A 16397-nucleotide genomic window follows, 5' to 3' on the forward strand; every position below is an offset into this window, starting at 1 on the left:
GGGAAGCAAGCACAGCATACTTCAAGTCTGCTCCAGATGAGTTTTCCCCTCCACAGGACCATCTACTTTCAGCTGGACTTCCCCCTACTACTCTCTGCCATTGATCCATCAACCGCCCTGTAGGAAGGCTTTCAAGAGAGACAGGGAGGCAGGCAAAGATTATTTCAGGGCCCACTCCTGTCCAGTTTGGACTCTCCCCTCTCTCTACATGAAAAGGAAAAAGGGTCAGGAAAAGAGAGGGTGAAGTGCCTCAAGTGGTTTCTGTTCATGCCCATTCCTAATGGATAAAAATACTCTGAAAAATTCTTATTCCTGTTTAGGGAAATACTGTGGGCACTCCTCTTTAAGTGGGATGGCCATGTGTCCTATTTTACAGAAGACAGTCATCTATTACAAGGGCCACCAGAAGGCAGTCCTCTGTTTGCAGGTATCCTCTGTTTGAAGGGCTGTCCAGTTTAAAGAAAAAGAACCCTAAGAAGGGAGAGCAGAGAGGCTCACTTAGCATTTCTGTTGTGGTCTTTTTGGCACCACATGGAGACCTTTTTATTTTCCCAGGCTTCTTAATCCTCCAATTTTAAAAACTGCATTAGTGCCTTTTTATACCTTTACACTGCTGCTGGCTTTTATCTTGGTTTTATAGTTTATAAAACTTAAAGTTTTCATATTATGTTTCACCATGTCATTGTATTTTATGGTTTTAAGTTCTGTTTTGTGAACCACCCAGAGAGTTTTGTAATAAATAAACAAATAAATTAACCACTACACCAGCTGGCTCTATGAAAATCATTGTGTGTGTGTGTGTGTGCGTGCCTGGCTGGGGGGGGGGGCATGCAGGGGGGTGAGAATTATATTACTTCCCTAAATACAAAGTCAAACAAACAATACATCAAATTTAAATCTAGTTCTTGATAGAATGTAGTACTTTTAATGCCCCCCCCCCTTTTATATTACAGACAAAATACAGGTGGAATCCATTGGCTGCTTGAAGATTTCTTTGCAGTTCTTCATAACAACAACATATATTTACAACCCAATCCTATACATAATCTACTCAGAAGTAAGCCCAATTGAATCTAATCAGTCTTACTCCCAGGGGAGTATAGGATTGCAGCACTAGTCTCTTTTGGGGAGGACAGAGAGAGTAGTATCCAAGGTCAGTCCTACAAAGAGTAGACCCATTGAAATGAATAAGACTTAAGTTAGTCACAGCTAACTTAACTCCCATTCATTTCAATGGGTGTACTCTACATAGAGAATAAGTTCACTCCCATTCATTTCAATGGGTCTACTCTACATAATATGAACTTGAGCACACTCCGGGAGAGAGCAGAGGACAGGAAGGCCTGGCGTGCTATGGTCCATGGGGTCATGAAGAGTCGGACATGACTTAACGACTGAACAACAACTCTACACAGTGAATAAGTTCACTCCCATTCATTTCAGTGGGTCTACTCTATATAGTATGAACTTGAGCACACTCTGGGAGAGAGCAGAGGACAAGAAGGCCTGGCGTGCTATGGTCCATGGGGTCATGAAGAGTTGGACATGACTTAACGACTGAACAACAACTCTACATAGTGAATAAGTTCACTCCCATTCATTTCAATGGGTCTACTCTACATAATATGAACTTGAGCACACTCTGGGAGAGAGCAGAGGACAGGAAGGCCTGGCGTGCTATGGTCCATGGGGTCAGGAAGAGTCGGACACAACTGAACAAAAACTCTACATAGTGAATAAGTTCACTCCCATTCATTTCAATGGGTCTACTCTACATAGTGAATTAGTTCACTCCCATTCATGTCAGTGGCTCCACCCTCCATAGTGAATAACAGAAGCCTCATTCATTCCAATGGGCCCACCTTACATAGCGAATAACTTCACTCCCATTCATGTCAGTGGCTCCACCCTCCATAGTGAATAACAGAAGCCTCATTCATTCCAATGGGCCCACCTTACATAGCGAATAACTTCACTCCCATTCATGTCAGTGGCTCCACCCTCCATAGTGAATAACAGAAGCCTCATTCATTCCAATGGGCCCACCTTACATAGCGAATAACTTCACTCCCATTCATGTCAGTGGCTCCACCCTCCATAGTGAATAACAGAAGCCTCATTCATTCCAATGGGCCCACCTTACATAGCGAATAACTTCACTCCCATTCATGTCAGTGGCTCCACCCTCCATAGTGAATAACAGAAGCCTCATTCATTCCAATGGGCCCACCTTACATAGCGAATAACTTCACTCCCATTCATGTCAGTGGCTCCACCCTCCATAGTGAATAACAGAAGCCTCATTCATTCCAATGGGCCCACCTTACATAGCGAATAACTTCACTCCCATTCATGTCAGTGGCTCCACCCTCCATAGTGAATAACAGAAGCCTCATTCATTCCAATGGGCCCACCTTACATAGCGAATAACTTCACTCCCATTCATGTCAGTGGCTCCACCCTCCATAGTGAATAACAGAAGCCTCATTCATTCCAATGGGCCCACCTTACATAGCGAATAACTTCACTCCCATTCATGTCAGTGGCTCCACCCTCCATAGTGAATAACAGAAGCCTCATTCATTCCAATGGGCCCACCTTACATAGCGAATAACTTCACTCCCATTCATGTCAGTGGCTCCACCCTCCATAGTGAATAACAGAAGCCTCATTCATTCCAATGGGCCCACCTTACATAGCGAATAACTTCACTCCCATTCATGTCAGTGGCTCCACCCTCCATAGTGAATAACAGAAGCCTCATTCATTCCAGTGGGTCTACTCCACAGAGGACTAACATTGGATACTATCCAGAATTACATACGCCGCCAGCAGCTCCACACAAACGGGATTAACCGCCCCCAAGAAGAACAAATCACAGTCCCCGACGCCTGCGTCCCCGAGCCCACGTACACAAGCACGCACCTGCTGTTACACGCGCGCCCCGGTTTCCGGAAGTTGATCCGTCGCTATGGTGACCCGGGCCGGAAGCAAGCCGGTTCCAGCGGGCGGGAGCACGCAGAGGGGCGGGGCGCGGCCTTGGCCCCGCCCCCGCGCGAGAGGCGAGCCTGCCCCAGCTGGAGCGGGCCGGCGGTGGCGGCAGGTGGCATGGAGGCGTTCGTGCGCTTCACCAACCAGACCCAGGGCCGCGAGCGGCTCCTTCGGTGAGGCAGGCGGGCGGGCGGGAAGCTGGGCGATTTGCCTTACTGGGCAGCGATGCTTCGCTGCTCTTTAGCCAGGGCTTGCAAAGCTGGGACCCAGCAACGACAGTACATTCAAATAAACTGAATAATAATAATTATTATCATCATTAACGTCAACAACAACTTATATACTTTATTATTATCTATTGTATAATTGTTAACAGCTTGTAGTGTTTATTAATAATAATTGAACGGTAATGAGTAGAGCATAATCTTATTTAATGTTAGTAATAATAATAACAGCAGCAGAAATGAATGGAACATAATTGTATTCAAAAATAGTAACACGATTAGAACTGCATGGAACAGAATTGTATTTAATAACAATAACAGAAAGGAATAGAACATAAACTTATTTAATGTTAGTAATAATAATAACAGCAGCAGAAATGAATGGAACATAATTGTATTCAAAAATAGTAACACGATTAGAACTGCATGGAACAGAATTGTATTTAATAACAATAACAGAAAGGAATAGAACATAAACTTATTTAATGTTAGTAATAATAATAACAGCAGCAGAAATGAATGGAACATAATTGTATTCAAAAATAGTAACACGATTAGAACTGCATGGAACAGAATTGTATTTAATAACAATAACAGAAAGGAATAGAACATAAACTTATTTAATGTTAGTAATAATAATAACAGCAGCAGAAATGAATGGAACATAATTGTATTCAAAAATAGTAACACGATTAGAACTGCATGGAACAGAATTGTATTTAATAACAATAACAGAAAGGAATAGAACATAAACTTATTTAATGTTAGTAATAATAATAACAGCAGCAGAAATGAATGGAACATAATTGTATTCAAAAATAGTAACACGATTAGAACTGCATGGAACAGAATTGTAGTTAATAACAATAACAGAAAGGAATAGAACATAATATTATTTAATGTTAGTAATAATAATAACAGCAGCAGAAATGAATGGAACATAATTGTATTCAAAAATAGTAACACGATTAGAACTGCATGGAACAGAATTGTATTTAATAACAATAACAGAAAGGAATAGAACATAAACTTATTTAATATTAGTAATAATAGCAACAGCAGAAATTACTAGAACATAATAGAATAGAATGTAATAGAACCTTGGAGGACAGAAACAAAATTCAAAGTGATCTTGGTAGGCTGGAGTGCTGGCCAGAAAACAACAGAATGACATTTAATAGGGATAAATGCCAAGTTCTGCGCCTAGGAAAAAGAAATCAAATGCATAGTTAAATGCCAAGTTCTGCGCCTAGGAAAAAGAAATCAAATGCACAGTTGAAAGGTGGGCAATACGTGGCTCAACAACGCTACAAGCAAGAAGGATCTTGGAATTGTGGTAGATCACAAGCTGAATATGAGCCAACAATGTGATGTGGCTGCAAAAAAGGCAAATGCTCTTTTGGGCTGCATTAATAGAAGCATAGCTTCCAAATTCCGTGAAGTACTAGTTCCCCTCTACTCAGTACTGGTTAGGCCTCATCTGGAGTACTGTGTCCAGTTCTGGGCACCGCACTTTAAGACGGATTCAGACAAGCTGGAGAGGGTTCAGAGGAGGGCAACAAAGATGATCAGGGAACTGGAAACAAAGCCCTATGGGGAGAGACTGAAAGAACTGGGCATGTTTAGCCTTGAGAAGAGAAGACTTAGGGGAGATAGGATAGCGCTCTTCAAGTACCTGAAAGGTTGTCACAGAGAGGAAGGCCAGGATCTCTTCTCGATCATCCCAGAGGGCAGGACACGGAATAATGGGCTCAAGTGACAGGAAGCCAGATTCCATCTGAACATCAAGAAAACATCCTGACTGTTAGAACAATATGACAATGGAACCAATGACCTAGGGAGGTAGTGGGCTCTCCCACACCAGAGGCATTCAAGATGAAGCTGGACAGCCATCTGTCAGGATGCTTTGACTTAGATTCCTGCTTGGACTCGACGATCTTATAGGCCCCTTCCAACCCTACTATGCTATGATTCTGTGATTCTATAATTGTATTCAATAATAGTAATAATATTAGAAATTCATAGAACATAATTGTATTTAATAACAATAACAGAAATGAACATAATCTTATTTAATAATAGTAATAACAGAAATGAATAGAACATAATTGTATTTAATAATAGTAATAATAATAACAACAACAAAACATAAATTAATGGAACATAATCGACAACAGCCAGTGCTGAACTTCCAAAATTCTAAGAGGCAATACTTAAGCTTGCCTTGCAGATCACGCCCTAGGACAGCAGTTTCAAAACTGATCTGCTGGGGTGCGGCATGAGAAATACATGCATGAAATAATTAAAAGGCTCCTGGGACTTCAAAGTTACTCACCCATAGAGGAGGCTGCCTGATGCTTCTCTGAATGAGTTGCTGCTCTGGTCTTTACCCCTATCCAGTCAAGTGTCCTGTCCAGATTGGTGACTCGTGGAGAAAACAGGCAAGGGGGCATATCTGAGATAGCGTTGAGAGCCAGTGTTATGTAGAGTTTATAGTGCTTGACTGGAAGTGTTTGCCACATGGTGCTTTGTTCCAGTCTGAGCAAGTAGGTCTTCAAGGTTAGAACTAGAAAGCCATATGGCACACCCCAGTATCCTTCCACCAATGTGGCAAATAGCATCTGGAGAATTTTCATTAGAAAAATGACATGGGAGGGAAGGGTTAACCCCTTTCCCCTAGAAATGCATTCAGAATGGGAGAAGCGGTGTAGCTGCCATTAACCCTTGTAGGGAGCAATCCTATGGCCCCTAGACATCGTCTAAGGGGCCATAGGATTGTTTAGACTCTCTCCTCAAGATCGGAGATCCAACCCCGCTATCCCACCCCCTTGCAGCCAACGCAGAGAGAACCACACCGACTGCCCTCCGAGGTTGGAAAGGAGGCATTTTGGTGGGTGGGGAGGGGCGGAGACCAGAGAGGCCAGGATATGAGCTATCCTGAGGCCTCTCCAGCGTCCTTCCCTCCCATTCCACCACAGCTAGATAGGCAAAGAAGTGCGTCTAGCAAAAAATGTGTGGCGGGAGGACAGGGAGCGAAGATCGCTTCCACCGCTCCTTCTGCCCTGCACTGGCTGATCAGAAGTCTCTGAGTTCGGAGGCTTCTGATCCTCAAGAGAGCAATCGATTGGATTGCACCCTTAAAGATCCACAGGAGATCTTGTTCTTGGACCTAAGCTACCAATAAAATACAGATGAAAACAAAACCTAATTAAAACATAACATAAAAACAAACAAAAGCAACCATATTAAAACACAACAATAAAAGAAAGAAACTGTACCGAACCAATTAAACCCCCTTCAGAAACAGACCAGCTTATATGCCCAAGGCCTGCCTGAATAAAAAAAGTATTTGCCTGCTGGCAGAAGGGCAATATAGAGGAGGCCAATATATTCTCCTTTGGCGGGGAGTTCCAGAGCCTGGGAGCAGCCACCGAGAAGGCCCTCTCTCACATCCCCATCAAACACGCCTCTGATGGCAGCAGGACCAAGAGAAGGGCCTCCCCCAAAGATCTTAAAACCTGGGCAGGCTCGTATGGTAGCAGATGATGGGTAAGACTTGGGGCCTCTGCCAGTTGGGGTAGGCAATTCTGCCAATGTTCCTTTGGAATAAAAAAAAGAAACTTGAGCATCGCTAGCTTATTATAACAGTGATGAAAGAGAGAAAAAGTAATACCATCGTATGTGGTGGATCATAAAGTAACTAAAGCAACACCAGCAAAAGAGGACTTTGCCCCAAGGGGCTTACAATCAAAATGTTGCTAGTGAGAGTCAAGGGGAACAAGAATGAAGGTAAGCAACTCTGCTTGCAGGTGGATGTCTTAACAGTCACTGTATTCCTGCCGCTTGGCTCATGCTCAGAGTCACACTACCTGGTCATTGCTTGTCGCATGTCATGACTTCAAGCATTGCATGCTGCATGTAACCTTGTCATAGTGGTATTCAGATTGCGTTGGTGGTGGTAACAGTGGAGGGAAGGAAACTTTATGAGAAACCCTTTCGGCAGGGCTGGTGGAATAACCCTGCTCCCCCTCTCATCTCCTTGGCTCAGCCTGCTGGAAATATAAAACAATAAAATCACAATAAAAATACAGAAAAAATTACAGATGCAGTCAATTTAAAAAGACCTCTTTTATCAAAAAAGATACAGGCAGCAGAATAGATAAAAATAATTAACACTAGTTTAAAAATAACCCAAGCAGATGCAAAAGCTTGGCAGGGGAACTCTGGGGTGATACCAGAAAAAATTGGTGGCAAAACATTTCCCCCAAAATTTTGCAAAAAATCCAGGGGGGGGGGGGCGGTTTGTTTTTTTCCTTTTGTTTCTGGTTTCCCCTCCATTTTTTCTGGGTTTTATTTTCAGGCCTTTGCATGTCTAAGCATATGTGAAGTCACCCAAGATGTAGAGCCTTTACAGAAAATGTGCTTATGCTGCAACAACGGAAGGCGGTCAGGAAAGGGGCAAGGCAGACCTTCCTTGGCAGGGAGTTCCAGACCCAAAAGGGCCCTCTCCTTTATCCCAATCGAATGTTTGTTTGGGATGTACAATTCTTGACCAAAAAAAAAAGTTAATTCTGTGGTGGACTATACTGGAGGCTTTTCCTGCTGGTGGGTAGAATTAACTTTCTGATCCCTGCTGGCCACCTGTCAGCCATGTTTGCAGACTCCCACAGACAAGCTTCCTTCAAAGACTGTCGGCCTTCAGCTAGTGCTCTTCCCCTGCGATGTGGAACTGTAGTAGAGTTTGGGGTCTGTTCTTTCCACCATGCGCCTGGCTCATGTGAAATGACAATGGTCATGTCTCTGAGTGTAGAATGGGAAGGTTGTTGACAAGCCATTGGCCATAAGCACCCTCCCCGTCCTCTTCTGTGGTGGCAAAAAGAATCAGCGGTATACCCCTGTAATTCAGCTGCACCTGCTATGGACTTTTAGAAGGGCTACAGTTGGCTCATTTCCTAGCTAATTTTGGCCTTTCTAAGGCTCCAGAGATCACCACTTTCAGTGGTGGTGGCAGGAGTGTGGCCCACAGGAGAGTCCAGGGGCTGGAAATTGGCCCCTGGACAGCCTGAAGTTACCCACCCAGATGTACGTAGTTGTAATACTGACGTATTCAAAACCTAGTCATTTCTGTACGGCCTTTTTTTTCTTCTTCTTTGGGGGAATTGAGCACAGAGCTGCTGAGGAACAAGTTATTTACAAAGGAGCCTGTGGAGGTTTTGTTCAGAGTTAATAGGATTATGCAACAAGTTATTCCATCAGAACCCAAGGGCTGCCTGTTGTCGTATTTGAAAGGAATTGTTCCAAAAGGATAAAGAACTGCTACTCTATCATATGATTATGTAAACGTGCCTCCTTTATTCTCAAGTACTAGAAAAAGGAGGAAGTAGCTCGGTTAAAGGAATGGTACATTAAATTATGGGAATTATCAATCTTGAGTAAAATGATGTGGTCTTTATGGGTGCAACAAGGCAGATATAAAGTGAATTAATCTGAGCAGGAATGGGGGCTGTTTGAAAAATTTTGGAATAATAAGGTATAATAAGAGGCAATCTCTTTCCTTTATTACAGCTTAGGGTACAATCCTGTTGTCCGTGGGAGAGTTCCCAGTGGCCATAGGATTGTGTGGGCCTCCCTCTCCATGGACAGGGGAGGAGTTCCACCCCCAGAGGCCTCCTTGTTGCCACAACAGGAACTTCCACAGCCATTCTTCCACCGCCATTGGTGCTCCTACAGCAGTAGGGGAGAAAAGGGGCATGTCGGGGTGGATTGAGACAGGCCTTGGATCGTCTGGATGCAAAGCCTTCCTATTCCTTCAGCATGCCACTGACAGGGGTGAAAAAGTACCCCAACGGGAAGGGGAATGCACTAAAGGACAGCCAAGGCTGAAAAATACACCCCAAAAGGTAGAAAAATTGCACTCCCTTCCACCATGGCCAGTGCAAGCCCAAGAGGGTTTTGGATTTGGTGGGGGCTATGCTACAGAACTCTCCTGTCCAGGAAGGTAGGACTGCTGTGCCCCACAAGGATAAAATAAAGGTGTCAAATTAAATTTGTTCAGAAGAGGTCAGGACTTAGACCATTTTAAAGGGAAAAAAGGAGCCTATGACCTGGTTCACACATAATGCTAACCCATGCTTTATTTAATCCACGGATAACCCATGGTTTGTTGTGCTACTCAGGGTTTGTCTGGCAGATGATGAACAAAGCACTGTTTGTTTTCTCAGTCTCTGGGTTGTTTGATACCCTCCTGCTTCACCTGTTCCTTCCTTGTATCCAAAATGCATTTGCATCACCGTAGTACTAGCATGTAGAGTGGCTGGGCTTTTTACCTCTTGCCTGCTATCTCTTGCCTCGTGTGGCGCAGAGTGGTAGGCGGCAGTATTGCAACCAAAACTCTCCCCATGACCTGAGTTCGATCCCAGCAGAAGCCGGGTCTCGGGTAGCCGGCTCAGGTCGACTCAGCCTTCCATCCTTCCAAGGTCGGTAAAATGCGTACCCAGCTTGCTGGGGGAAAGGTAGTCACGACTGGGGAAGGCAATGGCAAACCACCCCGCTACAGTCTGCCATGAAAATGCCAGCAAAAGCGGCGTCCCTCTAGGGGTCAGTAATGACTCGGTGCTTGCACAGGAGGAAGCTTTTCTTTCCTGCTATCTCTGCAGCCTGGCGAAACAACCCATATTTCTAGGTTCACACATAATGACAACCCATGGTTTCAACAGCCTAGAGTTTGTAAGACAACAGCAAACCATGGGTTCTCTTTCTGGGTTGTTTGTGGTTAACAAACCATGGTTTGTTAGCACAGCTGGGTTCACACGACAACCCAGAATTCAACAACCCCTACCATGGGTTAGCATTAAGTGCAAACCCAGCCTGTATGTTGCAAACGGATACATTTCAGGATAATTGCACTTCCCCTGGGGTAACTGATTATCATATAGCCTCGTGCACACGTTACGTTGCTTGAGTTGCCTCCTAAAATTGGGCAACATGAATGTGCATTGCAAGGCTATATTGTGAGCAATTGCACCTGTCTAGGAGGCTCCTTCTGTTTGTTTGGTGCTGCCCACATACATTTCATAATGCCCTGATTTCAATTTGGGAAGACTCAGCCCTCTTCCACTGTGAATGCCCTGCCTTGCCTGTCATGTGAACAATGCTCTTCCTATTTTTTCCTCCCGTCTCCAGAGCCACTCAGTATTCATGCATGCTGCTTAGCTATATGTTAGAGCATAAAGGTGGCCAAGAGAAAGTGGTCACGAAGCTCAAAGATCTGGAGTCAAGCATGAGCTCAGGCCGCAAGTGTGAGTATGTTGCTTTCTGAGAAGTGCCAAAAGAAAAAGAAACAAGGCAGGCCTCTTTTAGCCCAAAAATGGCAGGTGGGGAGGTAGGGGGAAGGAGTCAACTGCAAACGTACAAAAGCAACATGTAATGGAAATAGGCAGCCCAGTTCGGACGTTACAACAACCCGGGGCTTTTTTAAACCTTGTGTTGTGAATGAAATGGGAGCGAGCGATGATTCTCACCACACAATCACTCCTAAGGTGGCTAAACACGCCAGGGTTCTCTGTCCCTGAGTTGTTAAGTGTGAGGTGTTGGAGGAGAGGCAACCCAGGGCTGGAAACAATTCTGAGCTGGGTTACAACTTTGCCTTGTCTTTCCCCCAACAAGCCAGAATTTCTGGCTCACACATTGCACTTAACCCAGGGACAGAGCATCCCTGGATTATTTAGCTCCTACTGCTCGCAGCAGGAGCAATTAGGGGGTGGGAACCAGCATGCTTACTTGCTCCCTTTTAATTCTCAACAACCCAGGGTTTTAGCATGTCAGCCTTCTTCTAGAAGTGTGTGGGAAAGGTGATGTTGTGCCTCTGGTGGAAATACCACGATCCTCAAATGCTGGATCAGTTTCTATGTAAGTCTGATCTCGTCCAATATTCAGTGTTATCTGGTGGGGTTTGGGTGCCCAGTGTGAGAGAGATTGGTGGACAGAAGGTAGATCAGGATCTACTGGTAGATCTCTGGTGGATCTGCAGTAGATTGGCAAAAACTTGTCCCAGTTGTTTCACGATAACAACCAACAAAAAGATCTCCACCCCAAATTAGACTCCTGAATGATGGGGATGCGGATTAATGCTTTGGGGCGGGGGGAACCAGGAGTGGATTTGTGAATTAAATAATGGAGCTCAGTTTTGGTACTGAAAATACATTTCTGGGCTGAGCATGTGCTCAGAGGTGCCCTGTACCTTAATTCTAAGTGTATGTCTGCCCCCTAAGCCACTATTTTTCATTGGGGTCCAGTTGGTAGATCTTTTACCAACTTTAGCAGAAAGTTTAGCAGAAATAGAGTAGATCCTGTAAGCCTGAAATCTGCTTGCCCTCGCTATACAAGAAGCATCCACAATTCGTGTGTGTGTGTGTGTGTGTGTGTTTATGTTTCTGTTGCCTTGTTGGTATGGTGGCCATGTGTCCAACTTCACAGAGGACAGTCCTCTATTTGAAGGGCTGTCCAATCCAAATCCAGTTCAGTGAACCATAAGAAAGAAGGGAGAGCAGGCACCTTGATGTCGCTCATCCACAGTTAGCAATCCACCCAGAGAACTTCCATTATTGGGCAGGTTTGAAATATAATAAATAAATTAAGGGAATAATCCAGAACAGCCCGTGGAGACCGTATTACACTGGTTTTAAAATCTTTACACTGGCTGCCAATTTTTTTTCTGGGAAAAATATCAAGTGCTGGTTCTTACCTTTAAGGCCTAACATTATTCCGGTAGGCCTTCCCTTTTTAGAACTCTCTCTCCTCTTTGTTGACTGTTACATGCTGTTTTTATGCTGTGTTGCATGGGGTCACGAAGAGTCGGACACAACGACTGAACAACAACCACGCTGCCTAGAGTATTTGGATATAGGTGGGTTATAAATTGAAATCGTCATCATCATCCTCCTCCTATGTCCCCTTGACAACATCTGGGGGACGTAGGATTTTTCGGTTTCTGGGCTCCAAGGTCAGAACCAGGGCTCTGACCTCGGAGCCCAGAAACCACACTCCCCACCCTCTCGGAGCCAGTGCGTTTCTCTCCGCGCTCAGAGACAGCACAGAGCACAGAGAAAAGGGGGCGGACCCAGGGGAGGAGACCACAGAAGCAGTGGTACACAGCTTCCTATGCACCGTGTGGCCTCTCCCCTCCTGCTCCAAAGCTCCCCAGCTAAATAGGTGAAATTGCCTGTCTAGCCAGAAATGCAGGGCAGCCAGAGCACAAAGGTGAGGATTATCTCCATGTTCTGGTCACCCTGCATTGGATAGTTGTTAGCCTCCGGGTTTGGAGGCTGTTAACTATCTCCATAGGATTGTGCCCTAAATAAATGAGTAACACCTGGACAGCAGAATGAGCAGGCACACAGGTTACCTGGTCACAGTCTTTCCCATTATAGTGAGATGGGGGTATATTTCTATTTAAATTATAGTCATCATTTTTAAAATGGTATCGATACATTTACATTAGCATGTGCAGATCTGTTCCTGAGGGTCTCCCAGCCCTCTGGAGCAGATTGGGGGAACTGCAGGGGGGAAGGGGCTTCCCCTTTCCCCCCCGTTGGAATGTTTTTAAAAACATTTTTTTTAAAAATTTCGTCAACATCCACGTTGACAGAACAATTCACAGTCCAGTATGTAATGAATGGAGTCGATTTTTCAGTCAGTCCATATCAGTAGCACAGCTCTAGATTGTCTGTGTATGATGTCCAGTAACATGACCCTTTTTGCAGTTTTGATTAGATATTCTCTGACCGGAAGACGCAAGACTACAATACGTTTGTGAAGGCGAGGAATCAATTTCTCCCCTTCTAGAAAAAAAATTCCAGGAAATGTATATTATAAATGTGCTAAGGGGTTTTTGCGCTGGCAGCAGTAAAACGTTAGCCAGTGATTGGCCCAGCTGCTGACCTGTCACAGAGGAATTATCCCATCAGGAGGGCCTCTGTCTACTGTTGGCTGAGCTGGTCCAGTCCTAGAAAGGGCAGGCAGAAGAAGATATATTCAACTCTGTTATTGCCAAAGGCTGGTTTAGTAGATGGCCTGTGGAATTCTTCAATGGTTCCCATAGCTTTTTGGTTTCCACAAACGTGTTGTCTTAATTGCTGTGGTTTCTCTTGCAGTGTTCAGGCTTGGCAATATGGTGCATGCCATCGTGGCAGCCAGGCAGGCCACCCAGATCCCGAACGTGGTTCCCTGCATCTGCCTGACAGTCTCCAACCTGAACCGTGCCCTGTACTTTATCTGTGACACCGTCCTGTGGGTGGGAAGCGTGGGGCTCGTCTCAGATATCGACAAGAAGAAGTGGCGCAAGTGGGCGACCAGTTGTTATTACTATTCCCTGGTGGTCAACCTGGCCAAGGATTTGTACGAGCTCTGCTGGCGCATGGAGCAGATGGCACAGACGAGAAATCCTGGAGAGGACTTGCCTCCTTGCAGTCAGCGACGCCAGAGTGTGGCTTCCTTGGTGACCAGTGAGATGCAGCCTTTCCTCCTGCTGCTCTGCCTCACGCTGAAAAACCACCCTCCCCTGTTGCTTGATGTGATGAAGAACCTTTGCGATCTCTCCAGTCCGTTGGACAGGCTGGGAATCTACAAGGTGAACCCTGGAGTCATCGGACTCTGTGGTCTTATCTCTTCTGTGGTGGGCATCCTCACAGTCGCCATGCCAGACCTGAGGTTGAAGCATTGACCTAGAATCTTCTCTAGTAGCTCCCATTTTGCAGAACAGTGCATCAAGCCTATTGGGCTTTGTCTCTGTCAAGGAAGCTTGTTCTGTGCAACTGGATTCGTTTTCTCCTCTCTCCTCATGCTGACCTACATGAGGATTTTGCTTAGAAGCAGCAGCCCTGTGATGAGAGGACGAGGCAGTCGTTCACGGTGCACATGGGTGGCTTATAAAAGATTGAGCAAAATTTCCTTTGAACTGTGCGACAGAAAGCAAAGCTATGCGGTTCTGTCATTAGTCAAGATTTGTGTCTAAATGTAGGGGGGAAATTACATACATGGGAAACCGTCGTGCCTGGCTGAGACTTCAGCTAGGGGCAGCAGATACTTTTTTTTCTGAGACTTGGTATTGTTTTGAAAGAGGGATTGCTTCTCAGGCTGTGCTCACTTTCGCCTCTGACCTTGTTTTGCAAGGGTGCTTTTAAATTTTTTGGTATCATTTCAAAAATTTACAAAACCCTGTTCGACCATGGACAATAGTGGGACAAAAGAGATGTGTGTGCCCCACAGGAAGCAAAGCCTTGTTTAAACAAAACACCTCTGTCTCTAGCCTTTTATCTCACTTTTGTTTCTAGTCACTGTGCATTTTATTTATTTTTTAAAACACAGGACCTATTTCAAAGTAAATAAAACAAGATGAACATAAGCAGCATGAGCAAACCACTATTAGCGCCTTGGAAGAACAAAAACAGAATTCCCTCTCTCCATCTTTAGTTTCCAGTGAGGAGTGTTGTTGTTGTTGTTGTTCAGTCGTTAAGTTGTGTCCAACTCTTCGTGACCCCATGGACCATAGCATGCCAGGCCTTCCTGTCCTCTGCTCTCTCCCGGAGTGTGCTCATGTTCATATTCATTGCATTGGTGATGCTATCTAGCCATCTCATCCTCTGCCATCCCCTTCTCCTTTGGCCTTCAGTCTTTCCCAGCATCAGGGTCTTTTCCAGGGAGTTTTCTCTTCGCATTAAGTGGCTAAAATATTTGAGCTTCAGCTTCATTATCTGTCCTTCCAATGAGCAGTCAGGGTTGATTTCCTTTAGGATTGACTGATTTGACCTCCTTGCAGTCCTGGGGACTCGTAAGAGTCTTCTCCAGCACCACAGTTCGAAAGCATCAATTCTTCGGCGCTCAGCCTTCCTTATAGTCCAGCTCTCACAGCCATACATTCCTGCTGGGAAAACCATAGCTTTGATTATACGAACAACCTCGAACAGGGTGGCTTGAAGAAGAGAGCATTGGGCAATTTTAGCAGCAACATCTTGGCATGGAAAGTTCTGGACAAACAGGTTTAGCCTTTAGCAAGCTAGAGTGCATGGATCTAAAAGACAAAAAACATCCTGGGAGCATAGTAGATACCTCTTTTCTTTTTAAGAAAAGAGAAGTGGGTAAAATAGATTAAAACCCAGAGTAGTGAGGTGAATACAGCGTTGGCTATGGAGCAGGGGTGGGTGGGATTCAAATCCCAACTCAAATATGCAGCTTTCTACATCACCTTTAGTAAAGCATATGCTGTCTTGGCCAAAACTGTGTTGCAGGATTGTTTGGAGAAAATGGGATAACCCAGTGTACATTCCTTGGAGGATGGGCAAATGAGATAAGGAAATGTTAATTGCTGTGAACTGCCCAGAGAGCTTCAGCTCCTGGGCAGTATAAAAATTTAATTAATTACTTCGTTATTAAGAATGTGGGTGCAGACTGCCTAGCCTTCGTGCTTCTTTTAAAAAATAAATCCAGGGATAGGCAACGTGGTGCACTCCAGATGTGTTGGACTACATCTCCCAGAATTCCTCACCATTGACCATGCTGACTGGACCTGGCGGGAGTTGTAGTCCAAAAAATCTGGAGGGTGCCTCGTTGGGGAAGGCTGGTATAGCCCAACACTCCTTTTGTGGAAATACATTCTCATTGCTTTCAATAGAATTTCCACACCTTACCTTAAAAGCATTCCGTATTAAAGAGATTAAGATCTGGTGGCAAGGTATTAGGAGCTCACGCCTCGGAGAATGTACAGCATTGCTAAAGCGATGAGATCCAACCATGTTTGTGGGTAGGGAAAGGAAAGAATCTTCTTCGTGCTTTTTAATCTTTTTATAAACATCCTCCAGTGCCCTGAATGTTTACTACCCTGTCTGGAATAAAAGCTGCTGCACTTCCCAATCTGTCTGAAAAATAAATAAATATAGTTGTAAACTGTTGAGTTTCAATTTGAGACAGTGTTTGCTTTACACAAGGGAGGAGAAATGCTGCTGATAGAGAAATGAGTGCTTTATACCATTTTATAAAAGCTTTGTCCCACTGCTGACTGTAGCCCAGAGGTGGGCACCCTCTTTCAGCCTGAGGGCTGCATTCCATTTCTGAGAAACTCTCGGGGGCCACATTCCAGTGGTGGGTAGGGACAAACGTAAAGGAGGGACAAAAGGGGGTATGTATAAA

General features: G+C 44.8%; 2 protein-coding genes across 4 annotated transcripts in view; one reads left to right on the forward strand and one right to left on the reverse strand.

Annotated features, from left to right (window-relative positions):
* WDR93 (WD repeat domain 93) overlaps window positions 1-2976 on the reverse strand; it is a 41569-nt gene extending 38593 nt beyond the window's left edge. Inside the window, exon 1 of one of the 3 annotated variants that reach the window (XM_084817286.1) lies at window positions 2926-2976. The gene's annotated coding sequence lies outside the window, so the exon portion shown is untranslated. Of the gene's footprint in view, window positions 1-2690; window positions 2873-2925 lie in introns of those variants that run through there. The other 2 variants (XM_084817285.1, XM_084817287.1) reach the window with 2 other exon arrangements.
* Window positions 2977-3079: 103 nt separating this feature from the next.
* PEX11A (peroxisomal biogenesis factor 11 alpha) lies at window positions 3080-16166 on the forward strand. The gene is made up of 3 exons (XM_084817289.1): window positions 3080-3164; window positions 10398-10513; window positions 13367-16166. Exons 1-3 carry the CDS (start codon window positions 3109-3111, stop codon window positions 13933-13935), a joined length of 741 nt encoding a protein of 246 aa, XP_084673415.1. The 5' UTR covers window positions 3080-3108; the 3' UTR covers window positions 13936-16166.
* The last annotated feature ends 231 nt before the right edge of the window (window positions 16167-16397 follow it).

This window comes from Heloderma suspectum, chromosome 11, assembly GCF_057233095.1.
Source record: "Heloderma suspectum isolate Gila_16-S chromosome 11, 16-S_ref, whole genome shotgun sequence".
In the NCBI taxonomy this organism is placed as follows: domain Eukaryota; kingdom Metazoa; phylum Chordata; class Lepidosauria; order Squamata; family Helodermatidae; genus Heloderma; species Heloderma suspectum.

Bases quoted from the DNA above. Each gene is read 5' to 3' on its own strand.
- PEX11A (XM_084817289.1), top strand. From the start codon at position 3,109: ATGGAGGCGTTCGTGCGCTTCACCAACCAGACCCAGGGCCGCGAGCGG. The intron at 3,165-10,397 runs GTGAGGCAGGCG...TCCCGTCTCCAG, and splicing joins GGCCGCGAGCGGCTCCTTCG to AGCCACTCAGTATTCATGCA. The intron at 10,514-13,366 runs GTGAGTATGTTG...TTTCTCTTGCAG, and splicing joins CATGAGCTCAGGCCGCAAGT to TGTTCAGGCTTGGCAATATG.